Source organism: Trematomus bernacchii, unplaced genomic scaffold (genome assembly GCF_902827165.1).
Source record: "Trematomus bernacchii unplaced genomic scaffold, fTreBer1.1, whole genome shotgun sequence".
Classification (NCBI taxonomy): Eukaryota; Metazoa; Chordata; class Actinopteri; order Perciformes; family Nototheniidae; genus Trematomus; species Trematomus bernacchii.
Genome location: NW_022987714.1, coordinates 15268454 through 15292765, shown reverse-complemented (window position 1 = coordinate 15292765; position 24312 = coordinate 15268454). Strand labels below are relative to the sequence as shown.

General features: G+C 41.9%; 1 protein-coding gene across 5 annotated transcripts; it reads right to left on the bottom strand.

The window, feature by feature from the left end:
• Positions 1-1634: 1634 nt before the first annotated feature.
• On the bottom strand, positions 1635-24300 carry cnot1 (CCR4-NOT transcription complex, subunit 1). Of its 5 annotated transcripts, none has more exons than XM_034141137.1 (49): positions 24157-24300; positions 22260-22552; positions 22044-22151; positions 20155-20253; positions 19769-19837; positions 19550-19604; positions 18490-18693; positions 18203-18371; positions 17932-18058; positions 17646-17756; positions 17276-17446; positions 16926-17053; positions 15885-16125; positions 15642-15761; positions 15264-15386; positions 15005-15156; positions 14661-14811; positions 14315-14534; positions 13966-14091; positions 13383-13507; positions 12984-13270; positions 12817-12895; positions 12452-12694; positions 12165-12305; positions 11791-11970; positions 11478-11594; positions 11284-11394; positions 10997-11074; positions 10599-10776; positions 10010-10206; positions 9595-9891; positions 9340-9480; positions 9126-9230; positions 8875-8994; positions 6756-6950; positions 6520-6662; positions 6221-6329; positions 5899-6068; positions 5362-5593; positions 5027-5275; positions 4769-4932; positions 4551-4668; positions 4286-4387; positions 3884-4057; positions 3579-3728; positions 3306-3486; positions 3065-3197; positions 2653-2787; positions 1635-2568 (listed from the first exon to the last, which is right to left on the bottom strand). In XM_034141137.1, exons 2-49 carry the CDS (start codon positions 22359-22361, stop codon positions 2490-2492), a joined length of 7209 nt encoding a protein of 2402 aa, XP_033997028.1. In that variant the 5' UTR covers positions 22362-22552; positions 24157-24300; the 3' UTR covers positions 1635-2489. The 5 variants fall into 5 exon arrangements, with proteins under 5 accessions (XP_033997028.1, XP_033997032.1, XP_033997031.1 ...); XM_034141141.1 differs by having other exon boundaries at positions 12452-12685; XM_034141140.1 differs by having other exon boundaries at positions 15642-15755.
• Positions 24301-24312: the final 12 nt, after the last annotated feature.

Sequence of the window (24312 nt, the reverse complement as noted above, 5' to 3'; positions counted from 1 at the left end):
ACATAAAAACTATAAAAGAACACATATGGAGTTATCTAGTGTTAAAAATATGATTTATATTTTGCTGGCTACTGCAGAATGCTGTGGTAGTTATGCTGGTTAAGTGTGCCTTGAATTTTGAATAAATCACCAACAGTGTCACCAGCAAAGCCCCCCCCCCCCCCCCACACCATCACACTTCCTCTTCCATGCTTCACGGTGGGAACCAAACATACAGAAACCATCCGCTCACCTTCTCTGCGTCTCACAATGACACGGCGGTTGGAACCAAAAATCTCACATTTGGACTCATCAGACCAAAGTACAGATTTCCACTGGTCTAATGTCTTCCTTGTGTTTCTTGGCCCAAACAATTCTCTTGTTCATCCTCAGTAGTGGATCTTTGCAGCAATTGGACCATGAAGGCCTGATTCACGCAGTCTCCTCTGAACAGTGGATGTTGAGATTGTCTGCTACTTCAGCTCTGCGATGATTTATGTGGGCTCTAATCTGAGGTGCTTTAATTTGTGATTTCTGAGGCTGGTAACTCTTATGTATTTATCCTCTGCATCAGAGTTAACTCTTGCTCTTCCTTTCCCGGGGGGGGAAATAGCGTTCAATGGTTTTTGCGACTGCACTTGGAGACATTCAAAGTTCTTGACATTTTCCGGATCGACTGGCCTTCATTTCTTAAAGTGATGATGGACGGTCTTTTCTCTTTACTGAGTTGAGTGGTTCTTGCCATAATATGGATTACAACAGTAGTCAAATAGGGCTTTCCACTGTGCACTAACCCTACCTCTGCACAACACAACTGATGGTCTCAAACACATTAAGAAGGCAAGTGATTCCACAAAGGCACACGTGTTGATTGAAAACCATTCCAGGTGACGACCTCATGAAGCTGACAGAGAAGCCAAGAGTGTGCAAAGCTGTCACCGAGGCAAAACAGGGCTACTTTGAAGAATCTCAAATATAAATCATATTCTGGATTTTTTAACACTTTTGATAATTCCATGTGTTCTTTCATAGTTTTCACGTCTTCAGTATTACTCTACAAAGTAGAAAAAAATAAAACACTTCGAATTTGAAGGTGTGTCCAAACGTTTGACTGGTAGTGTATATTATATAGATGTTTTGCACAAAACATTATATATGCATGCTTTGCAATACCTAATAAATGATTTCATTCGTTTCCCATTTAAGCAAATTTAAACTTGATGCAGACATACAGCAAACATTCAAATAATGCCATATAGGAGTGTCTTAAATAGAAGATAACCAATGCATATACTACTTGAACATTAACATGGTGGGTCTGTTAGCCATCCATCTTTTGATATGCAATATATTTTTATTCTCTAATGCTTTCAAGACATGGCCACTTAATAGTCTGGATGTATAAAAGTAAAGGTTTCTTTTCCTAATAAAAACAAACAAAAGTACACTGCTTCAAATGTAGGTGCACAAATTAGTAAACACATTTAAACCTCAAAACTAATTCATGTTACAGTATGTACAGTTCCAAGGTATATTTGACTATATATATATATATATATATATATATATATATATAATCAAATGAGTTATTTTAAAACACCTGGTATATTAGCACCATCACATTACTAGTGCAGTCTCTGAATGAACACAGATGCTTTGCAGTTTGAATGCTTTATTTCCTGTATGTATGCATACTGCAGTTAAGTAGCAAGAACTAAAGGCAAACTAGAAAGGACTACAAAATACAACACATGGACCAATACATTTACAAAACATTCAAAATGTTACAAAATGGGCTGTATTGGTCCTTCTATTGTTGTTCTTCAATTTGGATCTTTGTACAAATCGTAAAGATACGATGTCGCCATCACTTTGCACAATATACAAGTGCCAGGGAGAGACTTCCAGAGCCAGTTTCAAACGGACAAACCACCAGCAAACTGTCTCCACCGACACACCGGGAGAAGAACCCCACCCCACCCCAACCGGGGGACTAAACTTCGTCTTCCTGTCCCACTCAGGGATAAAAAGGAATCAAATGAAAGTATCAGGCAGCGATTTTCTTCAATCTACCATTCAGCCTCTGAAAGCACAAAAAAAATTCAGGAAAAATAGGATTTATGTGGGAGGGAAGCAAACCAAGGACTTTGGTAGCGAGTGAAAATATGTTTGGATGTCTTTACATGTCAGGATACATTTTATTTGACATGTGCATTGCTCTCCACACATCTACTCTCCCGTTCTCCCTTTTTTCCAATATTTACATCAAAGCTTCAAAAAAGTATATTAAACAGCATGTCCCAATCCATTCTCTCCATCTCAATTCAGCCCCAAAGGGATTAACAAAAATCTAACTCTTTAGATCCGTGAGCAGTAGTCATCCACATTTCAAATGACTGTGGTTGCCAGTTTATCCAGTGCCGACAGTGAAGAGAGAGGTGTGTGTGGTGGGGGAGTGGGTCAAGGCCGTGGCATCTCTCCCATGGGCTGCGAGCGGGCTGGTGCACAGGCTAGCTGGCACCGGTGCCCTCCATCACCTGCTGGGCCTGCTTCTGTCCCATGCAGCACTGGGCTACTGACTGGAACAGCCTGAGGAGAGAAGATGAATGTTAACGTCTCTTAAAGAGCAACACAACCATGTCCTAGAACAACGAGTCTAAAAAGGTAACCTACTTTTCAATCTCGGGGGCACAGTGCACAAAGTCGTGGCTCCAGAACTTGAAGGCAGGGTTCTTGATCAGCTCGATGAAGGTGATGAGGAGCCCCCATGGGTGAGGCCTGTTCACTATCAGCCTCTCCAACAGAACCCTGGCAGAGAAGGACAAAGCATGAACTTACTGCACATTTAGGAGTAGGATTCCCTTGGGATGACTCAATGTATTCCTTCATCTCAAATAATTACTAATACAGGCATATTTGTATGTTGTAGAACAATAAGTAAACATTTCTTAAGCTTGTGTTAACCAAAGAACTTATCTCTACAATAGGGCTTCCAGACTAGGTAACTAGAAGTGGTAAAAAGCTAACTCATTTCTGGGAAGTAGGACTCATTCGTGGCCTACTTTATATATAGAGATTGTTTTACCTGGTGATCTGCTCCTGGATGGCCTCGGTGTTGGCCTCAGCGAACAGGTAGAGCATGGTGCAGCTGAAGTAGTGGGTGTGGCTGTTTGGGTAACGCAGTTGATTGGCGATCGCGTTCAGGAACAGGTAACGCCCTGAAAAACACATGACAGCAGAAACCTGATGAGTAAAAAGCTTTGATTCACCTAGCTCTTATCTACCATTGGACAGAAACTGATGTGGTTTGTCCACTGCCACCTTACCCTCAGTGTCCAGGTCCACGGCCAGGTTCTGGAAGATGTCCATGTGTGCAGAGTGGGTGATGGTGCTCATGGAGGGGGTGCTGCCCTTGTTGTGGATGTGAGCGATTGCCTGTGTGCCCACATACAACACCAGCGCGTTGATCAGCTGGATGTTGTAGCGGTTTCCTGGCTCGTTAGACACCTGGGAGACAAAAGAAGGTCAATAAAGAAAATAATATTGCCCTTTTTGAAGACCATGACCAACTAAATACAATCAGTCTGCACTGGTCCTACCTGCAGGTTGCTGCGCAGCTCAGACAAGAAGGTGACTGGTGACCGAGTCTTCAGGTACGAGTCCAGGTCCTTCTTGAACTGGGAAGGCATAACGCCTGTGAAGTTGGTGAGGATACGGGGCGCGATGTTGATCTCACTCAGCATGTCCACCTGCAGCCGGGGTGTTAATAAAGACACAGATTTATGAGAACAGCTATCAATGTTGACAAGTTCTAACAAGGCTGAAGAGGTTCTGCCGATCTAGAACACACTTAGAAACACCAGGGCGTGTGTAATTAACAGATTATCTTAAATTGTGTGTATACCTTGAGGTTGGGTGTGAAAGGGTCCGGGAGCCTCATGTTGCGTGGGAAGGCACTGAGGATGAGGTTGCGGAGCTGGATGCAGTTGGGTGGGATAACATCACAGAAACCGTAATGGTAGTCACACAGGAACTCTGGGAAGTCGTGCAGCAGGACCAGTAGCACTCGCAGGGTGCCCTGAAACAGCCGACAGGGGGAGAGAAGAGATTAAGTTCAGCTGTTGTATTTCAAAAATGTACACATTAGACACATAAGTCTATAGCCACATAATTACCAAATCATGCTCCAAAACAACACGCTATCAGACAGAGTCATGATACACAAACGCAGATATAACCACAAGTTTCCCTGTTATCAAACATGGCAGTACTTTCTGCAAGTTAATGTACGACAACTGAGACGCACCTTGTAGAGGATTTGCATAGGTTTGTTGAGCTCTACATTCCTCAGGAAGGGGGCCAGGTACTTGAAGAGATCAATCAGCAGCTGTGCGTACATGGGCCATCCCTGTGAGAAGAACCAGTTTATTAGAGCAACATTTATAAAAAAAAAAAAAAAAAAAACACAACATTGTAACAAATGTAGAACAAAGCAACAGTTATGAGTTAACAAGACTACATGTAAGGTATACTAAGTGTGTACAAATTGAGATTGTCTTATTCTTGCTTACCTTCTGCTGCGGTGTGTGCGCTAGCATCCTGGCGATGAAGATGCGGTGGGAGATGAGTTCCAGCCAGGCGTACACAAAGCCGGGCGCTTTGGTTGGTCTCAGGATGTGGAAGGTATTGCTACAGGTAAAAAAAAAAAGACAAAAACATTTACATTTTGAGCACAATTTTAGCACTAGCCGAGCTTTTTCTATTCCAACACTGAACACAGATGTCTTACCAGAAGGCCGTGAGCGTCTGAAAGTTGATGGTCTCCAGAACATGTTCTGGAGCGTTGAGCTCCAACAACAGCATGATGAAAATGCGGTGGTACGGCAGCTGCTGGAATTCTGTCTGACGGACATCATGGTCCTGAATCAGGACCCCGACTACGATACCCAGCACCTGAAATAACGTAGAGCAAAATCAGAATTAGGTGAACTGGCCTGTAAAAGCCTGACAGCTGTTTGTGCAGAAGACGTGTTTTTTGTTGCTGTACCTTGTTGAGGAGGTTGATCTTGGTCACTGTGTTGGTGGCCTCTCCGGAGTGTTTGACCAGCAGGGCGATGAGCCTGACGAAGGCGTCCAGGTTGTGGTAACACTTCGCTCTGATGATGGCTGCGCTGGCTGCTGGGTTGTGCTGCTGCTCAGCCTGTGCCCGGTAACTTATCTCCACGCACATTTCTGTGCAAAGCCGGAAGAACCTCGTGATCAGGTCATCCGTCTTCAGGATGCCCTGCTGGTGCATCTGGAAGAAAGAAAAAGGAGATCAAAATGAGGAAAAAAGGGGCACTGCGACTTCTGATCACTTGCACAACCGATAATGGTATTTACCTGTCCAACAAAAGCAGAGAAAGCTTTGGTGCTGTCCCTGCCAGCAGCCGCTGAGTGGTACAGGTTGACCCACTCCCTCAGGAGGTACTCGGCCTTCTCCCTCAGGCCCGGAGGGTCGTCATATTCTGACGCCTGGGAGATCCCAGAGTGCATCATGAAGTTCGGTCCTCCGTGAGCCCGGTCAATCATGGCCTCGTAGTTGGAGCGAACTACATCCATCAGCTGGGGAAGGCTGGAGGGGCAAAGAGAGATAAACAGAATCAGTTTCAACCCGTCTCATAGCAAGATTAAATTACGGTCATTTCATTTTCAAAATGTGTTAAAGATTAACATTGATTTCTAGGTGGAGTATTAAATACTTCCAAATGCCAAATTAAAAACTTGAAGTAATTCAACACAATGGACACTTGTGGTATTTATCAATGTGAATTTGTTTTAATGTAAAGCAATAACATGTTGGTTGTCAAAGCACCACAATCTCTCCACATAACCACCTAATGAACATATCTTTTTTTATTTATCATTATATGGGCTAACCCCTCAGGTGCGTTGGCTCTGGAGTGTGCACAGGTCCTCATCAAAGTCTCAATTGTGTGGAAGAGGTCCGCCTCCGTCACATGGCTGACGCTGCGCTCATCTACCAGCAGCAGCTTCACCAACTGCATGGCAAACGCTACTGCCATGTAGTGCAGTCCGTTTTCCATCGACTAGAAGAAGATAGAGATCAACGTTAAGATGGTAATGGCACATGACATTGTACTTGGCCAGATAAACAAACAATAACACTTGACTAGATCCAAATAGGAATAATTGACACCACACCAAATGATAAGTACAATAGTAAATGACAGATATGTACCTGTGCCAGGTGCAGGTCGTACTGCTGCATATTCACAAGATGGTTCCTGATCAAAAGCTCCACCGCCTCCACGTTGTATTTGTACTCATCGCGGCATTCAATCAGACATCTGTAAACAAACACGGTAAATCAACACACCAGGGGAAAATATTAACAAATGTAGCTACATGTAGCTACCTGAAGTTACACAGAACACGTTCAATCACTTTTTCCAGATTTAAAACAATTGACCCTGGCTAAACAAGATTGTATGATCTGAGAAGATAAACTCATCTTCAATCAGACGTGTTCTGACTCACCTGGTGATCTGCTTATTGCACCACTGTGGTCCATAGGCACGTCCGTCCTGCAGGGCTTTGAGCACCAGCAGGTGGCACTCTCTGTAGCGGAGCAGTAAGTCTGCATCAGCTCCACTGGTAGCATCCAGGAGACCCTCAACAGCCTTGAAGTTAGACAAGCAATAGTATGCATTAATTCATCTTCTACATTGTCTCCCTCACACCATTTCTGAAGACTAAATGTGAAAGTGTCCTACCTTCTGCAGAAGGCCGAGTGCAGCGATGCCATCCCTGGAGTTTCTGGCCAGGGCCACAGCCTCCAGCAGGCTGCGCAGAGCCTGGGTCAGGGGGTTCATGGCGAGGGCCGGAGGGATGGCATGAAGGTGTTGCTCCAAGTCTGCCATGCACTTGTCGTAGATCTGAGCTACATCATCCGTGGCCCACGCTTGTTGCTGTTAACGGAAATACACAGAATTAAGTCCCGCAGGTTTAAAACAGCAACACCAATCTGTGACACCATTTTGCTGACATGAACACAAGGACATGCGCTGGCAGTTTTAGTGTCTTATAAACTTTTATAAAATCAGAAATGACACGGGGTAAATCAAAGCCACTAGAAGGTTAAGATGGGCCAAAAACACTCAATCAGGGTATATGCAGGAATCCTGAAGTCAAATGTAATACCTTTCAAGACCTTTTTTAAGACCCTTTCCATACATTTTAAGACCTCATCACCACTTTGAGTTTTAACCGGTTACATTGGCGACACACTTTACTATATACAGTATTGATTGTCCTTCCTCCTTATCTTCCAACCATTTGGACGCTAACTTGCATTTCCCCATAACGATGTTGTTTAACAACCGGCGTAAACGGACCTTTGCGCGCTATCAAGCTGTGAGCGTGCGATGTCCTGTGCAGATGACGTCAAATCACACTACACACCTACGCAATGATTACATTCAGGCAAACTGTAGAACCTCTTTGGACAATTTATATACTTATTGAAAACAAGCTACAAAACGTAATACCTTGGAAAATGCTGTTAAATCAATTTAGCAAAAATGAAGACTATTAATCAACTTTTAATACTTTTTAAGACCCCGCGGACACCCTGTCAATGCATCTCTAGATGAAAACTGATTATTTAAAAGGACAGATTTGCTTTTTTGCCAATTCCTTTTTGTTTTTAAAAGAGAGAATTTTATTTCCTTCCTCCTTTCCAAGTTATAATTATTGTTTACAGAATTGTAACATTGCTGTAATGTTTGGAACATTTCAATTCAAGTGTATGTTCACATAACATTGAGCATTAAATAACTTTCTCCAAAACTGCACAAAGTTATAGGACATTTTGGTTTTCAGAACCTTGTGATTCTCCAAAGCTTATGTCTTCTTCACTCACTCACAGAATGTTGGCACCAACAACATGATGTATTGAGAGCCGCAGCTGTTGCTCCACGTGTTTGTTGTGTGGTTGTGACATTCATCTCCATCACTTGTGAAGTAAATGCAGCACACGTCGAAATTTGACAAGCAAAGACTCGGCCGGTCAAACAGTGCTCTAATGGCGCATTTCCACTACAGCGCGGAGCGCGGTTTAAGCGTGCCGTGCCCGGCCCGTTTTTGGTTGCGTTTCCACTAGGCGTAGTTCCGGCTAGCGGGTACTTTTTCAGTTTTCTGGCTCTCCAAAATCGAGGTTCTTTCCGGGCCAACAACCGGGCTGAGTATGCTAAACTAGCGAGAGAATCGCTGGCAACTACAACAAAATGAACATATTTGACCGTGATTTAATTGTAATACACGTTTCAAAATGATGAAGAAGTAACAACATACTGATACCGGTTAGTAAAAACCATGAATTAATGCTTTGGGAAGTCTGCAGACAGACGGCAGGCGAAAAACCTTTTAAAATGCGTGTTTTCTGAATGGAGATCGGCTAAGCTAACGCAGTATATGCTCCGACCGTCCACACTCACAACAACGGCCTATACAGACATAAATAAACCAGCGACTGTATTCACCATGACACAGGCAGTCTGTGGTGTGTACTTGTTTAACTTTTGTCTAGTTTCTGAACATATATGAGGAGCTGTGAGCTCTGAGTGCTAACAGCTAACGGCTGATGTTGGTTTTGTGTTTCGCATTGAAGATGACGTCACGGCTCCGCCTAAACTGCGTTACTACCCCAGTTCCTAAACTTTAATGGAAACGCAGCATAAAGTGAGCCTGGCCTAACGAGGCCTAGCCATACCGTACTAAGCCGAGCGAGGCCCTGCAGTGGAAATGCGCCATGAATCTCTACTTTAAACCTCGGTTTCCCTAGTCTTTTTAGTTCTTAAGTTTTGTTTTGGTGATCTCAGAAATGAACCTCACCTTCATGGGCTGAGCCAAGAAGCCAGTGGGTTGGGAGAGATCATTACTGGGTAAGAAACCTGGAACGTTCCTGGCAAACTCCTCATACACTGCCAGCTGCTTCGGGTCCACGCCTCCCACCTAAAACACAAAAAATGCATTTTGTTACAATGTTACACTTTGTGTGAGTGTGTCTGTTTGAAAGATCTATAACCTGAGGTAACATATTATATTTGTATATACTGCATGTCTCGATGTTACAGTGACATTACCTTGAGTCTGATCTGTTCTGGCATGCGTTCAGCCTGGTACGTCAGAACAACAGGATCACAGTACCGCCGTCCTTCTTGGCGTGCATGCTTCCTCAGCTCAAACTCCTAGAAGAGTTCAAAGAAACAGTTAGGCATTGGACACTTTTGCCATTGTTCGTGCAATCGAAATAAATGTATATTTACGAGTGTTGAGGTAATGTGCTTAAAGCCTCACCGTGGCTAGTCTCTTGTCCATTTCAGGGCCAGCCTTCTCCACAGCTGTTTTCTGAATGAAGCAGCATGCTAATTCACAGTTGTCTTGAGCAATCCTGGCTGCAGCCTCTTCCATCATTTCCCTCTGTTGTGGGGTTGGTGCCTGAAAGAACACATCATTAAAGTTAAAAAAGCAAGTGAAAAGGTGAGAAATATTGCTATGATTACTTCTCTTTGTGCACAAGGGAACATTAGCATTTAAGGACATTCAGCTCACCCTTAACGCAGCAGCAAAGCTGTTCTTAAGGTTGGTGGCGATGCTCATGAGCAGAGGCTCTCGGCAGGTGATCATGGCCATGCCAGCAGTCAGGTTCCTCATCATATGGTGGGCAGCCACACGCATGCGGGACTCCTCCGAATCCAAAGCAAAGTCCTTCCGGATGATCTGCTCACAGGTCGTCATGGCTATTTTGATAGAGCGGTCAACCACCGGGTGTACCAGCTCCTGAACAGCACGCTCCACCGACTGCCGTACACACTGCTTCAGCTGGGGATGGGCCTGCAGCAGCGAGATCTACAGAGGGAAGACAAGATAAAACAGTCAAGAAAGGAGAAAATGATTGAAAGGATAAAAGCAACGAGAGAGAGAGAGAAAGGTCTCCGTCGGTGGTCTGCAGGCACCCATCACTTACGTTGACATTTATATTGATGTGTGGAGCCAGGCCTGCCAAGGCATACACATTGATGTCGTGGTAACTAAACTGAGGGGTGGGGGGGCCGGTGGTTGTGCAAGGGGTGGTAGTGACAGCTGGAGTTGAGGGGGGGGCAGCGAAAGGAACAAAGTCCCCTGTTGGTCGCAAAACAGGCATTTGATTAAAGTCCAGGAAACCTAAACAGAAAGAAAAAAAATTAGCAACAAGAACAAGTAATAAAGCATTTCAGTCCAACATTTTTTCTTAAAATTACTTCATACGGCATAAGAAATGTTCAATATTTAAAAAAAAAACGGCATTAGATTGGACAAAGGCGGTATTAATACCAGTTAAATCATCTTTAGCTGAACTGAAAGAACTAGGGACCATAATGTCTCGTTTAATCATTGAAGAGGGCAGGTCATTACTGGTGTATCGTTTTCATTTAATGCTAGAGGGAAGGACGATACATTTAAAGTGAACAATTTTAACTTAAATTTGGTTTGTAGCTCAAATTTTTCAAAGTTTTGATGCACCGTACGTAGAAAGCAGCAAAATAAAAATGAAAGGGTATAAAAGGAGCATTTACCACCGGTAGAAACTGGCAGCATCTCTTCTGGAGGCTTGGCCTCTTTCTTTGGTGCAGACAGCTGTTCCTCCAGACTCTTCAGCTTGTCTTTGTCTTTCAGCAGGGTCCCTGGCTTCAGGTCGTTGATGTCCAAAGACAAGTTCTTACACAGAACTTCAATCTCAAACTTCAGGTTCAGCTGCAGTGAACAAGAGGACAATGTGAGAAATTGTTTTTGTATCTGCTTACTCATACAGGTTAGGTCTGTATGGAATAACCTTTTTTTAACATTCAAACCATCAATGACTTCTATTTTTGTGATGACTGAATCCATTTTTGTGTTTGACTTTTTAACAACACAAACTGATTTCCAAGAGCTGCCACAGTTAGTTTGCTACATAGGAAGAATAATTGATTACCTTGAGGTCATGTTCTTGATGCAGCTCTGCAAGAACATTCATGATGGCCATGGTCCAGGGGTTCTGGGGTCTGAAGACCTATAATGCCAGACACACATTTAATACATTTGCTATGAAGAAACCACAGAAAACACATTGACAGCCTGTGAGCTAAAGCCAATTTCATTAACTGTGTTAGAAGAATTCTGCATTATTTTTTAAAGTAAATATGACTTCATGACACTACTGGGCAGAGGTATAAGGAAATGTCATTGACACACTGCTCAGTCTACACCTATTTTACTCACCATGCTTCGCAGACTGGACTCCAAAACTTTGGCCACAAACGGAACCACATAAAGGAGCTCCTGCTGGCCTTTCACATACGCTTCCAGTAGCAGAGACTTGACCTCCAAATCCTGGGAAAAGGACAGCATATTTTAGCCTTAAAGAGACCCACAAGAAAATGAAACACAACCTAAGAATTGTTTCAAATTCTTACTGTGTATAGGATAGGCTTGTTTTTGGCCAGTGTGATCATGCCCAACCAGTGGCCCAGGTTCTTCAGCAGCGAGCGATCAGAGAAGTTGGCAGCTGCCTTGTCAGATGTCAACAGAACCTGAGAGAATTGAAAAATGACAGACGAGTGTCAGTATTTTAGTTATTCCACTGTGGCAAGTAGAAAGAAACAAATGCAACTGGCATGGTGATGTAATGTCTGTAAACTTGACATGCAGCTGTTTAATATGGAAGACTCAAGTGTAAAATGGCAAACAATAATTTATACATTCTTATGTTATCCCCACATGGTTTACCTTGATGTTTCTGTAGGTCTCATTGAGGACCATCTTGACAAACTCCGGGTTCTTGAGAGTGTCCAGGAAGTTGGAGTAGAGGCCGTGGAAGTTGGGCTCGATGCTGACACGCTTCATCACCAGGTACTGAGACACCCAGGGCATAAACTCATCCTTCACAGTCTCCTTTAACTCTTCAACCTGGAGAAGAAAGCAAATATAGTTTAAAAAAAGAAGTTTCTTTGACCATTATGATGTTTGTGCCTTAGGACTTCTCAAAGATTGATTCAAGACATTTGAATCTCATCAAGTCCTCATTTTAGATTAATTCACTGCCTTTTAAAACTAAGAACTAAGTCTTCAATTACAGTTCTCTTTTGTACGTTTTACTTTACCTTTTGTGTCATGTTGGACTGAGAGAGGTTGTTGAATATGAACGCAATCTTCTCCTGGACATTCTCGGGAGGCTCTACAATCCGTTCTGTTTGGTCGGTGGCCACCAGCAGGGTGTCAATGTTGGTTGTGTTTATAGAGGGCTGCAGGAAGGAAAACAAACTATTACTTTTGAAACTAGATCATCTGTTTGGAATTATTTAATGTGGTAAAAAAAAAAAAAACATAAAATAAAAGCATTGACAAGGCACATATTAGGGTGTCTTGGGATCAACCAAGCCAAACTCACCGGCACATCCTTCTTGAAGGTGCTGGGTGTGGGTCTTGTGATGGTCGGGGTCTTGGCTACAGTGGTTGTAGTGGTGGTGGTGGTGACCAGAGTACTGGGCTGGCCTGGCTGTGGAGCTTTTGGGACCCCGGGTTGCTGCGACTGGACCTGTGCCAGTGCCAGACTTCCAGGCGTGGTGATGGAGCCCTGCATCTTCACCGGAGGGTCCCGTGACTGTTGCCCATACTCGATATACTGCACGCACAGGATATCGGAAGAAGCAGAGCGAGAGATTTAATTTATCTGTATTGGTAAGTCCCGTCCTACAGACACAGCTGGGACTAGATAAGACTTGGAGCAAAGATAAATTAAGGAAACCTGATTACCTCTTGTAAATGGTGGGGGAATTGCAAGAAGTGGGCAATTGAAGCCAGATGTTGACAATATTGAGGATAGTCCTTTAGTCTAGAAGTATAAAAGATAGAAGTTAGCTTAAGACAAGATGACTGACGTTACATTAATATTCCTTTCACAAAAGAAACCATCACAATACCTGTTTTTAAACCTATCTAGGGCGGCAATTCCAAAGTAATACATTTTGGATCCGAAGGGTTTTCTTAAGGCTTCAAGAACATATCGGAGGGCCAAGCCCAGGGCCATGTAGGTGACGAGACCCTTCTCGATAATGCCACCAAAAAGGCAGGCAGTGATGTGCAGCTCCTTGTCTGGGTACTGGGGGAAGAATCTGTACTCCTCAAACAAGTTCCGAAGCATGCAGTTGAACACCTCTCGCTCCCTCTTGATGGTTGAATCCTTGAACCTCTGCAGCATTTCCAGTACCTAAGAGGGGGACAATGATGCTTGGGTTAATTCAAAGAGCAACATTTCTGAGAATAGTTTAATCAACTTCTGCCAATAACTGCAGAGACTAATGAAAAAAAGCACTACATACTTCATCCACGGACATAGTTGGATGAGGTGGGTGGTTGTAGATGCGCTGGAAGTAACTGTTTGCTTCGTCGTCAATCTCCTTACTAAAGTGCTGGTTCGCCTCGGGCCAAACCTGAGAAAGGTCAGCTGGGATAAAGAGCAGGAAAAATACATTTTTAACCGAGCCTGTTATTTACTTGAATGTGGTAATCAAACACTAGTGGAGAAAAGTATTGTTGCAATCACATAAGGAATCGAATACTATTCTTATTGATAATTTAAAGTCAAACCTCTGTCTGATGCTTAAAAATTACATTAAAGTGGGGCTGTCGGCTAATATCAGACAAGGAACAGAAGACTGATTTGCATGACCAAAACAGTTTATAAATTGTTTACAAGAGCTTAAACACTGCAGGAATCCTTAAAAAGCTCTTGGTGAATACTAGTGAACCTTGCCTTTTAACTGCATGTGTGAGGCACCCTGGCTTAGATGCATCAGAATTAAAACATGCAAATCAACACAGAAATCATCACTGCAAAGGAAACAGTGCTACACTCTCAGTCACACTACTACCACAACCACTACTTGCGGGCTTTTATCTTACTCTGCTGAAAGGTTGGTGGGTTCAGGCCTGGTGTGCTCATCTTCCTGGTCCCAAATGGGTCGGTGTTCACAGTCGGCATCCCCAGACTAGAGCCAATACTGGAGCCAATGCCTGTGCCCAGGGGACCTGAAAGTAACATAAGATCAGTCATTTCAATCCATACCGACGTCATCCCATGTGTTAACCTTTACAACATGCTTTTCAAGTTTTTCTTGTCTGAAGTTCAGGATCAAACCCAAGCTATACCTTAGTTTGCTCAGGCTATAATGAATTTCAATAGAGTCTGACTTTAGGCATGTACATGTGCTGTGGATGTTTATAAATGAACAAATTAAAAAGGGCATATTACCAGAGTCCATGCTAGGAAGCTGCGAGGACAGGCTCCCAATGCCCCCAAATGGTGTACTGGGGTTGGGGTTGGGGTTGGTGAGGGGGGGGAAGGCTTTAGCCGGGGACTGGGGATTACTGAAAGCTGAGCTCAGTGAGGTTGGGAAGCCCTGCATGCTCTGAGTGTGGGCGGTGGCTGTGCCCCCCAGGTTCAGGGACCCCATGCCGGACAGAGACTCCATCTAGAAAAAGAAAGAAAGACATTCATTATTATTTTAGATTTATTCAGATCCGTTTTGTCAACAACAATTTCCAATATGAAAAGGCTTTACAAAGTGTTGCATTATAGGAGTGTCATGTGAATGTACCTGTACAGGGGAGATGGCATCCAGGCTGCTGGTGCTGGGGGCCCGTCCCTTTGGCATCACCCCCGGTGGAGGTTGCCGGGCTTTATTCATTACATTGCTGCAGTTGGCAACCATGGTTAGGATAGTTTCTGACAGCTCCTGGGACACGCTCCTGAGGAGAAATGTGAACAAATATTTACATAATTAGAAAATATTGTGATAAAACACTGCGTTTTCATATGTTTTGTTGTCGTTGAAATGCCATTGAGTGAGACAAAACATTATTAAACCAAAGATCAACAAACAGTTTTCTTAAAAGGCAGACTAAAAGGACAGTGATAGAGCTAAGCCGAATGTCTCCTCACCCCGCACAGGACTGCAGGCAGGCCAGCATGGTGGCTAAGGTCTCAGGGGGCAGCTGGGCACTTTTGGGCTGGTCCTTGTCTGGTGCCAGACCCCCCATAATGGATGGGCAGCGCCTCTTCAGGAATGTCACACATGCCTGGATAAAAGGTTCCTGACAAAACACACAAAAGGATTGTAAAACACAAAGACAAACAAGAACCCCAACAATCTTTATCGTTATATTTTAAAACAACTACTTTAATCAATTTGAAGACTTACCCCGTGCTCTCGGATTTTGTCAGTCAGCCATTTATCAAGTTTGAGGTATTCACGACGAGAAGCAAGTGCAGCAAGGTCAATAACAAAGGCAAATGGAGTACCATTCAGCAACATCGACAGAGACTGAGAGGGGGATAAAAAACAAAAACACTGCCTTATTTACCATGAAGAATATACCTACGACTTCATGACGATAAGCACAGAAAACATGGCCTGTATCCTTTAATTTGTCTTATTTTAATGTTATGTTAAAACTGTGAAAAAAATAAAAACATATGGAGGAACATTATTAAATGAAAGAGTCATTATTCTGCTATTGCTTAAAGACTAATTTAAGAGAAGTCAATGTAGGTGATCATTTAGTATTTTCTGACAAACCTTTAAGTCCTGGGCCACATCAAGGATGCGTGACAGCTTGGCCTGGTCATACTGCTCCCCCCTCATGTACCACTCTGCCATTGAATGCATAATAAGCTGACGGATAGAGGGAGACTGTCCCTGGAAAAAAAACGCCAGGTTTTATGAGTATACATAAACCAGGAAAACAAATAACCAGGAGAGTAAGCACAGAGGACCAAAGCATGACCTTGTGACTTGAGATCAGAGAGCTGTATCACCAACCTGTCCGTGCCAGGCGTAGTGCAGGATGATGGCAGAGTTAGGGTGGTTGCCTAGGAAGATAGGCATCAGGGTGGAGATGAGCTCATGGCGCAGTGTGTGCCAGGAAGTGGAGATCTGCAGCAATGCCAGCACCAACATGTCTGGGCAGTGCTTGATGGGAAAGCTGAACAGCTGCTTCACCTGCTCGTACTGGCCCACCTCCGACAGCCTCAGCAGGCTCTCCACCAGGTCCAGACTTTTCCTGTAATGAGATGAGCAGAAAATCAGTCGAAAACACTAGATCACATTAGCCGCTTTCACACCAAGTACTTTGCCGTACTTAGTTCCCAGCACTTAGTTCCCCCATGGAACTAAAGAGCAGATCGCGTTCACACCGGAATAAGTTCCCTGAGGGAAGATTAGGCAAATGAAGCCGCTGACGTCACTTCTTCTTCTGCTTTGGGTTTACTGGCAGGCCGCAAACAACTTCACGGCGTATACTGCCACCCGAAGTCCGCGGCTGGAAGTCCCCGGAGTTGGGGACTGGCTTCAGTAGAAGCTGCTGGGACTCCCAGCAGCTTCTACTGAAGCCTTCAGAGTAAATCGCCAGAACGCCGACACCTCCTCATCTCCACCGCTCCCACGTTTTTTTGTTGTGTTGCCATAAGTTAGTCTCTCTCCGTTGGTGCGCGGGGCTAATGCTAATGCTAATGCCAGCAAATACAATGGCGGATTCACAAAACTTTTCAGAGTTTTACAGGGCGTGGTTTACAATCCGCCCAGCCAATCAGAAATTGGAACCTTTTTCTCCCCAGGAAAGTACCTACTCTCTAGCAGGCACTAAAAATGGGGTAAAAGTTCTCATGAACTAAGTTCTCTTTTTGGTGTGAACGCAAAATCCCAGGAACTATCGGAACTAAAAGGGAAAAGTACGGGGAAAAGTACTCCGGTGTGAAAGCGCCTCTTGAGTAAATCAACACAACCACATCATATCGATCAAACTACAGCTGAGTGACATGCAGGAGAAATGTAAATAATTGTTTTAAAAGCCAAGCTCCATACCAGGTGGCGATCTCTCTGTTGTCATCCTCCGGTGGGGCCTTAAGGATGTCTATGGCCACAGTGTGGCAAGGGTAGTCGGCAAAGGAAAACACTTCTGGGCTCATCAGAGAGTGCTGAATGAATGACAGCTGAAAACAGAAAAAGCAATTGGAGATTTAAAGAGGGAATACAACCTTAACCACTCAAACAACACTGTCAACACAAGAACAATTCCCACTTTGCATTATCATTCATCTTTATTGATCTACTTCTCTTTTTTACAAAAAAAAAAAAAAAAATCAAATTTCAATCATGTTTCCCATCCCAATTTAAAACATGCCAATCCCAGGATCCGGATTTTGTTCAGTTACCTGTCCTTCTGCGTGTTTCCATGGTCGATAGATCAGATCAACAGGAAACGTCTCCATGCCCAACCCCCTCTGAATGCCGTACACCACGATATGCAGGCCTTTACTGTCCCGGATTATAAATCCTGCATGGTCCAGCTCGTAGGTCACCTCTTTGAAGTTAAGGTTGGGATTCTAGGGCACAGACAAAGGAAACACAAGTTCAACCTCAGAAGGCTTTCAAAAATGACCTTTACATTTAAGAAAACGTCTTTTGACAGGCCATTGCATGCATTGGCCCATTTAGTGGTGAAGAATTGGCAAGAATAAATGCAGTGACACTGGGAAATGTTGGATACATTTGTCATCAAATGGAAACTGATGGTTCACTCACCACTTCCTTCACAACGTCGATGAGAACCTCCACATTCCACGTGTGTGCCTGCGAGCCTTCGTTCTTATCCTTGCCATCGCTCCAGATACCACTACCTGGAGCAGAGATGGACTGCAAGAGGAAACGGAAAAGAATAGAAAATGTAACCATTAGTGTGCTTGGAATAATCCACAAGCCAGCACATTTTCCAGCATGAACCCATATTTCACAATGATTTCGTCAATAAATCTCTTTCATATTAAACATAAGCATTAACTTATATATAATATAATTAAATAAATCTTACCTGTAGAGGGATACCATCAGTCAGGCCAGAGTGGGTACGAGCCATCATGCCCAGGACTCTGGCCACCTGGCTGGCTGTCACCTCTCTCACCCCATACTGGACGATTATGTTTCTGCACTCATCCAGACTGGAAACAAAAAGAAAAAGTCAGTACAAACGATTATCACAGACATTCTAGCTCTTGACAGACAAACTTTTCTTCAAATCATGTTGCTAGAAACATTTGATTGAAGATTTAACACCATACTGAAGAATTTAAACATAAATTCACCTAGCACAGAAGCCATAGCCGACTTCTTGCATGAATTCTGCGAGAGAACTCTCCATCATGGTCTTAGCTAACTCCCCCGAGTCTGGCAGGATCCTGTCCATGAGAATGTCCCGTTTTTCAGGGTACAGCAGTGGTGCGAGCACCACAGGGCAGCGCTGCTGGGGGAAATCTGAAATACAAGACACAGAAAACATTTTAGTATAGGACTTGTACCATTTCTATTCATTGTGTCACATATTCAATAAACTTAAGGCTCTGAAGAATAAGTTTGCATTGACACCCCATACCTCGGCAGAGTGTCTTCAGGAAGGCGTCAATCTGCTCCTGCCCTAACCCACTGGCTCCTTTTTGGCCAAAGAGGAGATGGGACAGCAGTAAATGCAAGACCTCGATGGCAATGTCCTGAAAGCCACCTTCCTGGTTTCCTCCGAGATCCGCGTCAACGTATGACCGCAGGAGGTCGGGGAGTTTCTGCTTGATGAACTGCGTGGCTGTGGAAACGTTAAAAAAAACAAGTAAAAAAACAAACAAAGACATGCTTTTATACAATTTATACAAATAATGAACCAACACAATTGTGTCTAGAGTGTTGTGGCCATCCATAAACCTTCCTGAGATCATTATGCCCATGCATAACCAATCTTTATCACAACTGAGCAATATTCCCTCCAAAAAAGGGATGGCAAAATAAAAAAGGGGGCCAACTATTTGGTAATGCAATTATTAATTAGCACACCTTTAAAACAAGGTTTTTATATTTATTTTATCATCTTTGCTTTGGTCACTTACACATATTTGGCTTTTATAGACAATCCATGTTTTCTTCATCTAAGACTTGTTGTCAGTAGTGACTGACTTATTTGATTGAAACTCAAAACTTTAATTTATAATTATTACACTGAAATGGTTATAGCAAACCATTTGAGGATGCACCATCCCAACTGGATTTATCAGAGTTCAGCACCATTTTGTCAAGATGCCTTGTATTTGTGATCAACAAGTTCATTTATTGCTGGTTGGACAAAATAATCATACGTTGCCCATAGTAGAAAGACTATGATATTATGTTAAACTGAATGCCAGAAAACAGGCATGTGTAAAAGTTCCAAAGCTTATCGTTATTGGAAAAAAGGGATGTTTGGTGCCTTTCAAATTTCAGCTATGGTTTATTTCAAGACCATGCCAGCAGAAAGACTTGGCAATCCTAGTTTTTGTTTACTTTTTTAAGTCAGACTTATCTGCAGTATATCAAATGTTTTGATAACGTTTAGTACTTTTTACAGTAAACATCACAGCTAGTTAAAAACAAAGTTTGGGATTATCTTTGGCTTTATTAGAGTTACTTACCAAAACCACGAAGGTCTGCGCTGCAGGAGTTGAGCAAAGCAAGTCCAAATATCACCTGGGAAATACATTAATTAAATCAACATTTGTATTTCAGATAGTCTTGGGGTCACTTGTGTTGACAGTCAATACTCCCTTTTCCCCAAATGTAAGCCATGCGTTGTTTGTACATTGTCCAATTCATATTTGGTATTAATGAAGCCCATTGCAGGTCTGTCTTACCTCTTGGACTTTGCTGAGCTTAAGAACTTTACTCAGTTGAGTGAATAGGTGGGCCGATGGCTTCAAACTCTGAAAGAAAATGTGTCAAACACATTAATACATTTTCATTTTAATATTTATAAACCCCTGCAAATTGTCTGTACACTCATGCATTGATGTCTAAGTTAAAGCCCAAAGTGTCATTTTTGTAGGGATGTAAAGTTAATAACTATGATGAACTGATTTTTAATTCAACCAATTGCAACATTTGACTCAATATGGTAGTAGTTGCTTTAAGTTGTATGTTTTAACTTAACTTGTAACTCAGAATTAATCTATCAATAAGATCTGTCATACATCCGGGATACCGCAGTAATTATACAGAAATTCTGACTTCTGCTCCTTACCTTCTGGTAATGAAGGGGATTGTCAACGGCGTAACACAGAGTAGCAATAAAGTTTGGCTTCGATATCAGCGACACACACTCCTGGATCAGAAACTGTGTCTTGGGCAAGTTGAAAAGCGAAACGTATCGAGAAGAAGAGAGAAAAGAGAACAGAGGCAGGTGAAGAATAAGATAAGAAAGTCTTTTAGATAAAACCAAAAGAAACAATTGGCAATATGGAGTAAAATGTAATGTTAAGATTATAATGAATTCAAGATAAGGGAAATAAACATTCTGTACATGAAAACATTTCTGAAATGAAAACTTCCAATTGACACAATTTGTTTCCATCTTGTTTTTCATATACAAACAATCAGAAGCAGAAAAATCCCAGAATTAAGAGCAACACAAATGTAATAACTGATGGCAGCAAAATGATCAATATCTCAGAGGTTCAAAGATTTCAGCGCAGAGATCATAGTTGTAGTAGTCCAGTGATTTATAAGCACGCACACTTTAAGTAGACACACTGGGCTACTCTGTTAAACAGCAAACTCAACCAAATGATAGTTAGAAATTGGCCTCACAAAGTAAGAATCAGCTGGCTAGTATCAGTTATGTTTTTTTGTAAAATAGTACAACGATACCAACAGCTGCAATCTTTTGCATATTATCTCACTTGGCTAAATGGAGACGTTGTCCCCTGAAATTGAAGGAGATCATTTGTTTGCCAAGCTGGGAAGGATAAACAACCTACAAAAATAAAGTGTCCTCTATATTTTTTTGAATTCACGAAAAAGACCTGAAGAATAGAACGCTCATTCATGTCTGTGTACTCTTTATCTACAAGCGAGTGACAACTACAATTTATCATAGTGAATAGGAAAAAGTTTCACTTTGATAATTAAGGGGGAAAAACATCTGACCAAATATATTTTCCTGGGTGGTACCTTGTTGTCAGTTTAACTTAACATTATTTTAAAATCAACATTGGGCTTTTATGAAAACCAGGGATTGTTTTTTTTGTAATCATCTTGTATCACTGAAACAATTGTGAAATTGGATCTGAAACTACCACAGCTTGTGTGTAAAAGTCTAAAATGACTGTTGTATATCTTAATATATTGAATGTTGGAGACAAATGTTTGTTTGCTCAATAAGATTCATTTTAGGACCACAAACAAGCCAATAGGAAGTTTCAATATTTTATATATATATATATATATATATATATATATATATATATATATATATATATATATATATATAGAAAGGTCTCGTATCTTATGCATTTGTAGTAATATATATATATATATATATATATATATATATTACTACAAATGCATAAGATACGAGACCTTTCTATGTATTGATTATTTCTGTATAACCCTCGTCAATTGTAATTGTTATTCACAAATATGTGATAGCTTTTATTGAACAAGTTCTTAAGTTGATCGAACGCTTCAGACCTTTTCAGAAAAGAGAGATTTGTGTTCCAACCATAATCATGCATATCCAACAGTAATCAGTTTTCTTATTATTAAAAAAAAAAAGGATTCACTTCTGTGGGAGAGCCCATTTACTTATACTGGTAAAGTGTCTAATACCAATTTACTTTTAAAAGGGTAGCATTCAATTCTAGAAAGTTCTGCAGCTAAACTGCGTGAAAATCCTGGGAAATGGGAGACACGTAGAGTGCTAAACTAATTTCACTTCAAAAACAGCAGGCCAAATTTAGTTCAACCGTTGTACATTTTTAGGAAACTAAAAGTACAGTTCTAAGGAAACCATTAACAAATGTCTGAAAAAACATTTTCTGTTGCTTTTCAGGGAAATTATGACGCAGTACTACTAAGAAAGAGCTTTGTAAAAAACAAACAAAAAACAATGTGTTTCTAATCAAAAATTACCTGGTGAAAGTCCTTGCCACTGCTTTTACCATCGCCACTGAAATCCACATGAGAGAAGAGACAGCGAAGTAGATGCCTGTCTGCCTCAGGACCGTGACGATTCACAATCTGGGAGAATACAGGCAAAATATCCAGAACACATGGGAGATATATTAGGACACTTCAAGAAGATAAATGATGAACAAAAATAACTTGATGTCCAACACTATCACTTACATGCTGTATTTCTTGCTGGCTGGCTCGATAGTTTTTCTTAGTTAAATTGTCCACCAGATAGCTGATTTGAGACAAAGCCAGCGAAAGCGAGTCAAGATTCATTGCTGTTCGGGGCGGAAGCAGGCGGCCGAGCACGGCGCAAAATCACCATTATTCCCCTTTAGTCACTTCAGTGATAGGTTAATTCTCCTCCCCCCCAAGTGTAAAAAAATATATAAACGTCCAAATGGGTTTTCCGATCAGTGGATCCCGGTGCTAGGTAAAGTCCTTCAGTTTAAAATCAAGTTCAGCATCTGTAATGAAAGGGTAAAACAAGTTAAATGTGATTTAAAACAGTGAAACAGTTGTGTAATATAAATAAAAAATGGCAAACAAAAAAGGGAGTTCCTGTGTTGGAAGCACTAAACTATGAGTTCTGTAGTATTACTTTTATGCAGAAAAATATTTACAATCATTTGACAACAAAATGTTTTGTTACAGGCTTTGAGGCCTACGTGCATAGCAGTACAATTAAAAGTACGTTTGTTGCCAAGATATTAATCTGTTAATAAAATCCCAATATAGGGTCAACACGAGTTTTAAACTACATAGGTTAGTATGGTACGTTCACGGAGATATTGTAGAACTACAAACCTGCCGAACCCATAGCTTATAACGTTACTAGGCCTCGAGTGTACCCACATATGTGGTACACAAATTCCGCTTACCGAACTAACTCACATTACCGTTAACAAAAGCATAAATACTGCGGCAGTTTTGTCAAGCAATTTAGAAGAACGTAGCCTTTAAAGCGGCCAACTGGACATTCCTATTGACTAATGGACTGAGAGAGTTAAAATCACCACTTGAAACAAAGAGCAAGCTAATGTAAGTTAGCAATATTACCAGCAAGCGATCTGCCTTACGTGTTACCTAACGTTTGGCAGTCATATATTTACCAGAAAACCCATATGATAACTGGCTATGTGAATAAATGGATTCAAAGCAACCCTTTTGCAGACCATCCTCCTGTGGCAAATCGGGAAACCTAGCTACCTAAGCTAACATTACCATGACGCTGATAAACACTTGCTAGGAGAGAAGTTTGAGTTAACGTTAGCCAACATGTTTACCGAATCATTAAAAGCACTAGTTTAAGTTGCCAGTTAAATCTGCTTCACACGGCCTTTTACTAAATCAAACTTTAGTAATATATCTTCTTATCAAAATAACTCCCAAGTGGTCAATATCTAAAATTAACCCCTGTGAAATGTTACCAACTCCCTGTAGGCTACGAGCTAATGCTATCAACTTAGCATTTACGTGAAGCTAACATTAGCAACATGAGTCCGTTTCAAGCTAGTTTGTATGAATTGGTGAAACCCATTAACAATACGTTTCAATGGTTTTTACTTTTTTAATAGTCAGTTTTGCTAGCTATACGATTACTAAGGTTTTATGGCCGTTACACAAACATTGGTCGTGAGCGTGAAGGCCTCAAATATTGCGGATGGGTTTTGCGCGATCGTGCAAGCTAACGTTAGCATTAACCTTGTTAACGTTAGCTCATTTCAACGGGCTCTGGCTAATATATGAAATTGCTAACACTATGTGCTAGTTGCCTGTGCTAACTATCCCGTAACGACGCGTAAATGTTACACCGAGTCAACATGAATATTCTCTCCGGCAAAAATGTGACTACTAATGTCTTAGACAAGTACGTTACCAACTTTCCACGAGAAACGTTACTAAATGAATGAATTATTACTTTTTGATGCAACCAATATGACAGCTGCTTTTCAGCAAATAGACCCCCCCGCACTGGTGGCTAACGGCCATCCTCCGTATCAACATCGTTACTTTAGTGTTAAATATAGATATGTCGACGGTTGTTAACCAAATATATTGTAAGTCTCACCATGCTCCCAAGAAAGTAATTCAGATGTTCATCCCTTCTTGTTTCGCACAACAAACTTGACGAAATGGAAGGGTCGCTCTGCCTCCAGTTCAGTTTGATTTTCAAAATAAAATGGCGACTGTCACCACCGCGGCGCGCTCACGGGTCGAGTTCGAG